Source organism: Typha latifolia, chromosome 10 (assembly GCF_019914945.1).
Source record: "Typha latifolia isolate L0001 chromosome 10, TyphaL0001v2, whole genome shotgun sequence".
NCBI classification, from domain to species: domain Eukaryota; kingdom Viridiplantae; phylum Streptophyta; class Magnoliopsida; order Poales; family Typhaceae; genus Typha; species Typha latifolia.
Window position 1 is genome coordinate 10340103 of NC_133095.1, and position 10932 is coordinate 10351034.

Here is a 10932-nt window from a genome sequence, read left to right on the forward strand (position 1 = left end):
AGAATGTTATATACAAGTTTCTCTTTTTTTTTTCCCTCAAAGATAGACTAATAGCTCTCCCGAATAATCTAAAAAAATCCAAAACTCGGACATCCGGCCCGGCCGATAGACTAGAAATCTCCCAGCCCGAACCGGTCGGTCGTGAAGAAGGACTGGGCCGGGCTGGATTTGGGCTAAAAAAAATCCAGTGGGTGTGTTTTTCGATCAATTCCCGACAAAAAAAGAAAAGAAAAGAAAAGGACAAGAATATTAACCCGTGGAGGTGGGATGCGTTCGTTCCGCTCCCAAGTATCTCATTGACTGCGGGCAGGAGCGCCCACTGTCCTTCTCCTCCCCCTTCACAAACCCTTCTTTCTCTTCCCATCTCCAATCTATCTCTCCTCTCAGATCGCCGCAGTAGTTTAGAATTCCTCTGGAGATTGTTCGGCTGGGTTCTACCTCTCCTTTCCAGGTACTTAGTAGTAGCAATTTTGTGATCAAACGGTGAAACTTTTGCGGTTTTGTTGGTTAGTTTGTAGCTAATTAGTAGTCGTGGTAGTGAAATCGATCAGTCAAGCAAGAAGGAAAGAAGGATACTTGTAGGATGCTTCTTGAATACTTTTAGGAGTATAAAGAAAAGCCAAACTAAAGGTTCCTACTAAGTTGGTAAGGGTCTATCTGTAATAGATACTACATTAGAAATGATCTGTTAATTTGAAGAAGTCTCGTGTTAGGATTTTATGCTTAAATCAATTTACTCCTCTTTGCTCTTGATGCTTACTAACCAGCAATTTGTTATGACAAAAATCAACTATAATACAAGCATACAGAAAATAGATCTGTTATAAGTACAGTATGTATCCTTAATGTATCATACCTACTTATATATGTATCCCTTCTCCATAACCTGCCTTCCAATGTAGGGGCCCTGTAACAAATGTGCTATGTAAGGGGTTTTCTTTCTTTAATGTATTTTGATATTCATAGTCAAATGGTTAAAATACAACAAGGATTATTTGAGGCTCGGGATAATATAGGGTCTAGGAAGAGTAACATGTTGGCAACCTCATTCCAATGTTAGAGAGGTTGTTTCCTTGAACTGAACCAAAGATGTAAGTGTGCACTATGACAAGTCCTTTGGTTACATATTCGCTTCCTCTCTCATGACCTTCATATGTGTTAATGTACTGGAACAACACATGATGGAGTTTGGTTTATAGAGAAACTCTTGAGAAGCACAACTATGGTAGAAAAGGACCAACAATACTTTACTTGTATAGAGCTCATGCATGAAAATGATTAATATAATAATTAGTAAGCCTACCTATTATGAAACAAGGATTGGCACAGCATGACAAGCAATCTGTTGAGCAGACCATCTCTTGGAAGGACAAGAGCTGAAAGCCTGTACTTTTCATATCCTTTGTTTAAACTTGCTTATGAAATCAAACAATATAGAAGATTGCAAATTGGTGCATCTGTTGTACTTGTACCAGATAATATTTGATGCCACATTGGTGCCATTTCTTAGTGAAGCAGTTCATCCATTGTAGTAACTCACAAAAGAAAAAAAATATAAATTTCAAATTATAAGTAGATCCCCCTAAGTTTTTCTCATTTTATTCTTTTTATGGAATTTGTTTTGAATAATTACCTAGCAAGACTGGTAGATTCTAATGTGTGGAGTGTTTCAGATGTAGATATCAGATGAAGGCCTTGCATTTATATAAGGTCCGACCCCTTTTTTGGTTTGCTTGTTGTTGGTTATGTTTGATTGGTAGGGGGTTGATATACTATGCAAGGTTATGTGCTGTTGGTGTTTGGAAATATTTTAATCTCTGTGATGGTCTGATGGAGGTTAACTGAATTAATTATATTTCCATGAAACAGGGCTGTGGCCTTTTTGTCAAAAAAAATGTGTATGCAGCTGTTGTCATAACATCAGTTATAGGGTCTTGACCCTTGGGGAATGACATGTGTAGCGGCTCGTAGTAAGTGCCAAAAATCTAGTATGGAATAGAAAACTTAACAGTCTTATCCTTTTCCTTCTGAGTTGCTAAAAACTACAAGACAAGTTGTTACAGAATATGGCAATAATGAGCAGTTCTGTAATGCTAAAAACACTTGCCAGTTCGGATGGCAAGAGCTGCAAATCCACATGCATGGTTACAAGTTGAGTTTTTCAAATACTATGTTTCTGAAATCTATTCTCTAAATTAGTTTAGACAGTAACAAGAAGTGGTATCGGATTCATTTGGTGTCTAGGATTGGGCATTTTTGTTGACTATGTTTCTAAAATAACTTCTGGAGTTCTTACTTCAGCCATAAGCAGTGATGCCCATTTTTATTTTTAAATTTTTTGAACTCATAACTTCTGTAATGACTTTCTGACCGTCTTTTCACTTTTCGTCCACTTGTCCTTGCAGGGGCAGTGAAGTATTAAAAGTGTTACAGAATTTGCTGCATCCAGTTGTTCAAAATCAGCTTCCTTGTGTAATTATATATCTCCACTAGCTTTCCTGTTATCCAATTTCGATAACCCCATTGGATTTACTTAGTATTAGTAGCATGATCGAAATAAGAAACTACTGATTGCATGGTGGACTACAAAGGTGGGGTGATGACTGCCAACTCTAGTAGCAGCAGGTTATGTCATGTGTGGAAGGCGCTGTTAGGCATGGGAATGCTCTCTCTCTTTATTTATTCCTCTTATTTGCTGCAAAGGTTCTCTGGCGGCCGCAAGGGCCTTTACCTCTCTGTCATCACATCCTCCATGTCCTTCTCCATGACCTCCAATCGACGCCCACTTCTCTTTAACAGGTGAGTTTCATTATCAGTTGCCTTAAGTCACGATACTTTTGTACTCCCTTTCTCCATGCAAGCCAGCAATGCTTCTCTGTACATGAAGTAACAAAAGACAAAGATATCTGCTGCTATGTCTGACCCTTTTAGGTTTGGACAGGAGTATGGCGTCAGCTTTGGTTCAGGCAAAGGGCCTTAGTAGTAGCAACCTGGGGCGAAGGATGGGGGAGGGCTCCGATGACATTATCAACAATACCACCAACATGACTAATGAGTGGAAGATTGTGAAGGAGGAGTTCACATTTCCCTTTGGAAGTGCCCCTTTCCAGAGCTGCCATGCTTCCACAATTGTTGAGGTTATTTTGACCTCTGATCCATCTTATACTCTATCAAATGTCTTCAGATGTGTGCAGAAGAAGGATTTCTAATTTGTGGCTGTTCAATATTTCACTTACTAACTATTTGTGCATTCTTTTGTTAGCTTGAGAAGGACAAATTTTTGGTGGCTTACTTTGGGGGAACTAATGAAGGTGCTCCTGATGTGAAGATTTGGTTGCAGAGATACAGTGTTGGTTCGATCCACCCAACACAACTTTTTTCTTGTTTCTTCCATTTTCTTGTTTTAATCTAGTAGAATGTCACTTATAGACATGGGGATCTTAATTTGTAGGATGGATGCTGGCATCCTCCAGTAGTGGCTGATGAAGAACCTGATGTCCCCATGTGGAACCCTGTTCTTTTCCAGCTTCCCTCACAAGAGATTCTTCTCTTCTACAAGATCGGCCAGGAAGTTCAAAAGTGAGAGTTCTGTCTTCTCTTAGTGTCTTTAACTCATAACTTCCTTAGATCAGAAATTTGCATCTATTCTTTTGCCAGCTCAAGCTGACAATTTAATCCGTTATGTTGTATTCGTGAAGTTTCCATTATCCCATACAATACACTTCTGAGTTACTAATCTAACTCTGCTTAGGTGGAGTGGTTTCATGAAACGATCTATGGATGGTGGTATAACATGGTCAGAGAGAGAGCAACTCCCACCTGGTATCCTTGGCCCCATCAAGAACAAGGTATATGCACATGTTATAGAAGCTAATTCTGTCTTCCCAAATGTTTCTCTAATGCCATCTTCCAAAATGCAGCCTATCTTGCTAGATGATGGCTGCCTACTTTGTGGATCATCTGTGGAAAGCTGGAACTCATGGGGAGCATGGCTGGAGGTAACTATTCAGATAAACTTTATGTGGAATTTATTCAACTTTTAAATATATTTTGCACTCCCTTTTGCCATGTATAGGTTACAAAGGACGGTGGCCGGTCATGGAGGAAGTATGGCCCTATTCATATTGAAGATGAGACACTGGGCGTGATTCAACCAGTCCCTTACCAGACGGCCAAGGGGGCTATACGCATGTTGTTGCGATCGTTTGAAACCATAGGTCGGATATGCATGGCAGAATCAAATGATGGGGGAGTTACCTGGAGCTTCGCACGGCCCACTGAGCTTCCAAATCCAAATTCAGGTCAAAATCCCCTTTTCTTCTCGAAATTAACATCGAGTAATGTTTGGTTGCTGACCTTCCACATAATTTAACAATGATAGGCATTGATGGCGTCAAGCTGAAGGATGGGCAACTTCTTCTGGTATACAACACTTTTTCAAGAGGAGACCTTAAAGTCGCGTATTCTTTGGATGATGGCAATTCCTGGAATGAAGTGCTGACATTGGAGGACACCCATGGTATGGAGTTCTCATATCCAGCTGTCATACAGACCAATGATGAACTCATACATATTACATACACTTACAACAGGACACAGATTAAGGTATATATCTGTTTAGAACTCAGTACGCTGACGAAGCCGAAATAATCTTTCATGTCCTTTTCATATAAGATAACCTTTATTTCCTCTTTGCATTTTGCAGCATGTCGTTCTCCGGCTAAGCAATACCATCAGACTGTGAATGGGGAAACAATGGAGCATCAGTTCATAATAACCCGACAAATGCAGTTGTAAATTTCTAGTTTGATCTTTGGAATGTATTCCAACTCATTGTTAAATTAGTGAAATCTACTGCAATGTTACAAGCTAGCAACTTCTTGACGTCTAGTGAAAGCTATTTGTTTTAAGTTAAAAGATAAACATTACCACCTGTATTTAGCCTTGTTGCAGAAAACCTTATCTGTTTGATATTTTTGCAAATAGACTCCCTGTGAAGGTATATTTGGTAAAAGACTAATTCATAAGAATATTTTAGTTTATTTTATTCTTCTTTTTACTAAAATGTATTCTCTCTCCTTTTTTCTTCATCTGAAATTTGGATCTTTAAAGCACCGTCTTGTTGTTATAGCTTAAATCCTGACAATTAGACAACATTGTCTTAGATTTAAGAGAAATTAATTAATTGCATTCCCTGAATTGATTTTAACCTAACAATTACTTACCTAATAGAGTATATTATATTGTTCTAAAATAAAAAACTAAAATACATGTTATCTGACTTTAAAAGTGTGGTTCTCTTTTTGACTTTTTTCTGAACCTTGAAAAACTTAATAAAAAATATAAATGCCATTTAACATCTATAGTTAATATAGCTAACAAATATTGTAATTGTGTAACTGCTTGCTAAGAAATTAACAGTTTTGAGTAGTTTGCACCAAATTGGCATGTTGTAGTTTTTACTTGTAAATATGGTACTTTTTTATTATTTCAAGTTATGAAATATTATAAGATTAATGAAGAAATATATTATGATACTTTTCTTCTGCCTCTTCTTATTAGTTTATTTCTTCCTCTTTCTCATTCTCATCATTTTCATTTCTATTCAACTTCCTAGCCATCAAGACAAGCAATGAGGTTGGTTCAGTGTGCATTTATTGGATCTTTTTTATTCCTAGGATTACTCTCAAGAATTTATTCATATGTTATTACTTGCATTATACTTGTTTGCCTCATTTGAACTGAAGGATCACATTAATTAGTTCAGATCCTGTGTTGCGATTAAAAATGTTGATGAGGATGCTGAGTTCATCATATTGGCAAATGATGGCTTGTGGAAGGTAGGGAGATCCTTCTAAATTTCTAGTGTTGCTCTTCTTCTTTTTTCTGTAGTAGGCTCATGCATTTGATAGAAGTTTATTGTATATGTTGTTGTTCAAGGTATTATGTCTGAAACACTAGCCTCCAGATAAAAAGAAGTAAAGTAGTAAGGAAATATATACCACTTTTTTTTCTTTCAAATATCAGTTTTACAACTTACATGGTTGGTTAAATTGCATGGTAATTTTGTTGCTAGATAGACATTGCTGTAAGCTATAGGTAAAGTAGTAGTACATGGTCCTGCAATTCCACATGGTATATAGAGATGATTCTTGGAATTGTAATTTCTCATATATCTTGCCTACAAATAGGGCAAGAAGCATGTCCCATTAGCCACCTATCAATGCACAAGGTGTGGAAAAAATGTCTACATACTGGCATTCTTCTTGCATATTCTCCCTCCTTGAAATCCTGCAAAATAAGAAACAAAAAAGATGTAGTCTATGACATTTTGATATATTTTTTTAATATTCTAACATATTTGTTTGTGTGATTATATATAAGTTTGTCGAATTTCAGCCTTCTCCATCTCCGATCGCCATCCCCCTTCCGTTCAGGCGAGAGTGATGGCTGTGGAATTTTAGCGGCCGTCGGGTTACTTATATTTTTTTGGTTGTGTTTTTCGAGATCGAAAAGAAACTAAAGCTAGCTAGTTAGGTAAGCATGAATCTTGCATACCCTTTGATCTTGATGTTTGTTTTCTGTTGTTTTTTCGTATGTCTATTAAGTTTGTAAACTAAGAATGGAATTAATAAAATTATCTGCTGCCTACGGGCTATTTATTATATTTATTACTCATATTATTATGTATACTATTTCTATATACCTATAATCTTGATCAGTGTTTATACCTAGGAAGTAGTTGTCAATGATGAATAGCAGGTAAAACATCTTATTCTCCTCACTATGGTTCAGAACTAACTTAGTTCAAGTGCATGTGCTATTCATTGTGGTCCATTATTCTTACAGTGACATTGAATTATTCTTACAGTGACATTTAATGTGAGTTATCTATTAGAGAATAATACCTGCAGGCAAACAGCACAAGATATCATCTCCCCATGGGGATCCACACACTCATTGCAGCTGGTTTCGAACTCCGGCAGCTCTCCGTCGATGATCTCCTGCGGCAAACCGGAGTTGCGATTGGTATCGAAGATATCTGAACTCTCATTGTAACTGGATTCAGTTGCACTTATCTGTTTGTTAGAAGGGAAATTCGAAATTGAGAGATGAAACTTTATATTTATATGACATAATTGCTGCTAAAATAACTTTAGAATATCATAATTTTGTTATATAGGAAATAGCTTTTGAACTATTTTAAACAACTTATATGAGAAAAAAAGAAGAAGACCTATTCATAATTCAAGTTCAATTTTAACAGTAATTAATTAGATATAACTGACAAATTGATCTTTTTAAAAGAGTTTAATGACTTCAGTTGCAAATATAATAACTATAGTGGAAATATAATATTTGAGAAACAATATATATATATATATATATATATATATATATATATATATATATAGGAAGATATTATGTTGGTTTAATGCTACCTACTTGCCATTGGTATGCCTTGAGCATTGCAGGACTCACCCACTCCCTATAAATCTTTCCATTTAGAAGGCTGTCAAAGATGTCCATCTGCATCAAAATTCATAGTTAGAAACTTAGAATAGACTCCAAGGGTGGATAATAGAATAATAATACTGAACTATTATGGTATCAGAGTTTTTAATATTTCATATTCTAATACCTTTCTCTCACTCTTCATTAATCTATCTCTCTCTATCTATCTACATTTTATGTATGGGAAATGCTTGTGGTCCTTTCTGAAGTGGTCTTATAAATGCTATAGCTGTGTAGAATGTCCTGTGTGCAGTGGAGGAACTAGGGTTTTGTTTTACTTGGGATATATCCTACTGCACCATTAACATTAATATCATATCAGGTAGAGTTATGACCACTGTTTAAACTCCTACCAAGACAAATAAATAAATAAATATATGTATATATATATATATATATTTATACATATCAATAGTGGTGCATTTAACCTTGGATAGTATGTCTCCTTGGAGTAAAGCTTCAGTCACCTCCATGGACACTAGGGCACCGGCAATAGCCCCTATTCCGGCGCCGTGGAGGAGCCCGGTCTCCGTCGACAACCCTTTCAAAGCCCCTGATATGCACCCTATAATGCTTCCACCTGCAAACCCTAAAAAGAAGAAAGAAATTTCAGCTTAAGAAACCAACATGATATAATTGATCATGAACATATATATATATATATATATATATGTAAACTAGCTAGATTCATGCTTACACAATGCAAGGATGCAGGTGAGGCTAACAAAGGCTACTCTCTTGGAAGCTTGCAAGAAAAGCCCAAAAGAGAGACAAGAATGCTCCTCCCCCCTCCAAAAGCTATTCATCTCTGAAGCTTCTTTTATCACTTTGGAACAGGAAGAAGAACAAGCTTTAGAGAGAGAGAGAGAGAGAACAAGGCAAGACAAAGAGACAATGAGACAAAGAGAGAGGTTGGTGCAAAGCAATAGCAAATTAGCAATATGACCCAAAACTTTTGGGGGGCATATATATAGATCTATAAAGGAAGCATTTAAGAGGTGAGTTGGGAATCACTAACACCCTAATCCCATGCATATATATATATATATATATATATATAACACACATGTAGGCCTGCATACCTAGAGTTTTTGACCAAATTAGCCTTTCTAAATATTTATTTTATGTGTACACTTTAAGGATATTCCAAAACAGCTGAGACACTGTTAATAACTTTTGAATATAAATTAGCTATTAGGTTAGCGACTTATATTAAAATTTTAAGTTTTTTTATTAAATAATTCAAGTGTAACGAAGAAATTTTTATATAATTTGATAATCCAATCAGCAACTAGATTAGCATTTATCAAACATATCAAATTTTGTATTTAAATTTTGAACTAAATTAAATATATAAAAAAAATTAAGAGCAGACTTAAAATTGTCGTACTATCTCTCATATTTTATATGTCTTATATTTCAAAACTTAAATACGAGATTAAAAATTTTCTATATGCATGCATATGTAGGCTTGCATACCTAGAGTTTTTGACCAAATTAGCCTTTCTAGATATTTATTTTATGTGTGCACTTTAAAATCTAAATACGAGATTAAGGATATTTCAAAGCAGCAACTTATATGAAACTTTTATATAATTCGATGATCCAATCAGCTACCGAATCAGTTTTCAAACATATCTAATCTTATATTTAAGTTTCGAACTAATTTAAATGTATAAAAAAAATTAGAAACGGACTTAAAATAGTCATACTGCCTCCCATATTTTGCATGATTATACTTCAAAACTTTCAAAACTTTCAGCGAACTTTTAGATATAAGTTATCTTAAATCCTCTAAAACTATTAGCAAGTATAAGGAAAAGAAATTGTATAAATTGATGATATAGTGAAGGGTTTTCAAATATATCTAGTCTTGTATTTATATTTTGAAATGAAATGATTTTAGGGGTGTATAAAAATTAGGGACAGACTTTAACTAGTCCTGGTACTCCCCCCCCAATATGGCAATTAAGAAGGACATGAGAATTACTTTGGAAACCAGAAACCACATAGCTCAATCCAGTGGGCTGGTTTTGGTATGAGAGTAGTTGTCATATTGGTCTATGGATTCATTTGCTATTGAGATGCCTATCAAGTGACCCACATATTGAAGTGTTCAAATGAAGGGATATATAACATTAGCAACCCCTACATTTCTCCATCTTAATTTTGATGTACTTGTCTTTGTATGAGGCCCAAAAATGAAAAGGACATACAACTGGGGAGTTAATTAAAGTGAGAAATATTGTATTTCCATAAATATTTTATAACCGGTATAAGTTATGTTTAGATAACTTGTTAACCTAAAAACTTAAGCCGTTAAATAACGAATAAATATTGTATATCGAAGTTTTAACTCCCTCCCTCCCTCCCTCCCTCCCATTTTTTTCAATAAGTTGGCTGCTATGTTCTCTCTTACTTCTCTTAGATCTTTTCTCTCGTATATACAAATAATAAGTACAAGAAATTTTTTCTTCTTCTTCTCTTCTCTTCTCTTCTCTCAATCCAAACACAGTATTTGAGCAAAACCCACCTTAATTAAACCATTTAGATTATAAAAGAGAGAGGGTTGTTGTTGGTTATTGGGTTGCTATCACTTCTCAAATGGGGCCAAATATCTGCATGTAATAATGTATGCATGCATGCAAACGAAGGACTCTCACCAGTACTACTTGTCATATGTCGGTAGAGCAAAGTGGTCAGATTGAAATAATTCCTTCAACTTTGCTTTGGAATGCATCAAACCTGTCTACATTCTAATTGCATCATAAATATATATGTAGGACTTTGCATACTTTTGAGAGGTGATGAGCCATTGAGAGTTATGATAAGACTTAAAGCAATTACTTCTAGGGACCAATAAAAGGTTATATGTCTTAATCGATTCCTAATATACGTCTTAATCGTTTTTAATCCCTAGGGCTCATCACATACTATGGATAATTTATTACATATACCACTTTAAATCAAGATATCCTAACTAACAGATGACATTTTAGTCCTAACCTAACGTGGGCCTTTGTACAAATCTTGGGAGAGTTGAATCTTATATTATCAACCTACTTAGATTCAAATTCAAATGTGGGTTGACACTAGGTGGGTCTGTTCAGGCCGCATCATTTGATATGTGCCAACTCCGATAATGCCTGCTCAAATTCCACAGTCTCATGATCCCTGTATTTTTTTTTTCGAATTCAATCAAAACCGTTAGATATGCACAATTAATATGTGCTATTTTAGTGATATATTTACATCCAAACTATATGTCTTCATATGATTCCTATGCTTCATCATACAACAAATCTCTCTTATCTAACTATCTTTTCTTTTCTATTATATATGATATTCATGCCAACTAGATAGAAATTAATTGATTAAAAAAAATCTCATGTCGTATGAGAGCACTCGGATTCAAAT

The 10932-nt window shown here is 35.4% G+C and overlaps 2 protein-coding genes across 7 annotated transcripts; one reads left to right on the top strand and one right to left on the bottom strand.

Moving 5' to 3' along the window:
• The first annotated feature begins 251 nt into the window (after positions 1-251).
• On the top strand, positions 252-5042 carry LOC140796682 (uncharacterized). Of its 3 annotated transcripts, XM_073149757.1 has the most exons (11): positions 270-451; positions 1870-1970; positions 2406-2799; positions 2942-3137; positions 3263-3349; positions 3452-3579; positions 3752-3848; positions 3921-3998; positions 4076-4301; positions 4382-4605; positions 4706-5042. In XM_073149757.1, the coding sequence occupies exons 3-11, from the start codon at positions 2576-2578 to the stop codon at positions 4742-4744; spliced, it is 1299 nt and encodes a 432-aa protein (XP_073005858.1). In that variant the 5' UTR covers positions 270-451; positions 1870-1970; positions 2406-2575; the 3' UTR covers positions 4745-5042. The 3 variants fall into 3 exon arrangements, with proteins under 3 accessions (XP_073005857.1, XP_073005858.1, XP_073005859.1); XM_073149756.1 differs by lacking the exon at positions 1870-1970 and having other exon boundaries at positions 252-451; XM_073149758.1 differs by lacking the exons at positions 270-451; positions 1870-1970 and adding an exon at positions 2064-2151.
• Positions 5043-5876: 834 nt separating this feature from the next.
• Positions 5877-8450, bottom strand: LOC140796684 (NEP1-interacting protein 1-like). Of its 4 annotated transcripts, none has more exons than XM_073149762.1 (5): positions 8213-8450; positions 7944-8095; positions 7483-7530; positions 6909-7079; positions 5877-6291 (listed from the first exon to the last, which is right to left on the bottom strand). In XM_073149762.1, the coding sequence occupies exons 1-5, from the start codon at positions 8319-8321 to the stop codon at positions 6169-6171; spliced, it is 603 nt and encodes a 200-aa protein (XP_073005863.1). In that variant the 5' UTR covers positions 8322-8450; the 3' UTR covers positions 5877-6168. The 4 variants fall into 4 exon arrangements, with proteins under 4 accessions (XP_073005863.1, XP_073005861.1, XP_073005862.1 ...); XM_073149760.1 differs by having other exon boundaries at positions 7447-7530; positions 8213-8432; XM_073149761.1 differs by having other exon boundaries at positions 7944-8104; positions 8213-8432.
• Positions 8451-10932: the final 2482 nt, after the last annotated feature.

Excerpts from the sequence above, each read along its gene's own strand:
- LOC140796682 (XM_073149756.1), top strand. The coding sequence starts at position 2,576 with ATGGTGGACTACAAAGGTGGGGTGATGACTGCCAACTCTAGTAGCAGC. Across the intron at positions 3,580-3,751 it reads ATCGGCCAGGAAGTTCAAAA|GTGGAGTGGTTTCATGAAAC; the intron begins GTGAGAGTTCTG and ends AACTCTGCTTAG. Across the intron at positions 3,999-4,075 it reads CATGGGGAGCATGGCTGGAG|GTTACAAAGGACGGTGGCCG; the intron begins GTAACTATTCAG and ends TGCCATGTATAG.
- LOC140796684 (XM_073149759.1), bottom strand. The coding sequence starts at position 8,321 with ATGAATAGCTTTTGGAGGGGGGAGGAGCATTCTTGTCTCTCTTTTGGG. Across the intron at positions 7,080-7,446 it reads TCAAGGCATACCAATGGCAA|ATAAGTGCAACTGAATCCAG; the intron begins GTAGGTAGCATT and ends TCTAACAAACAG. Across the intron at positions 6,292-6,908 it reads CTTGTGCTGTTTGCCTGCAG|GATTTCAAGGAGGGAGAATA; the intron begins GTATTATTCTCT and ends CTTATTTTGCAG.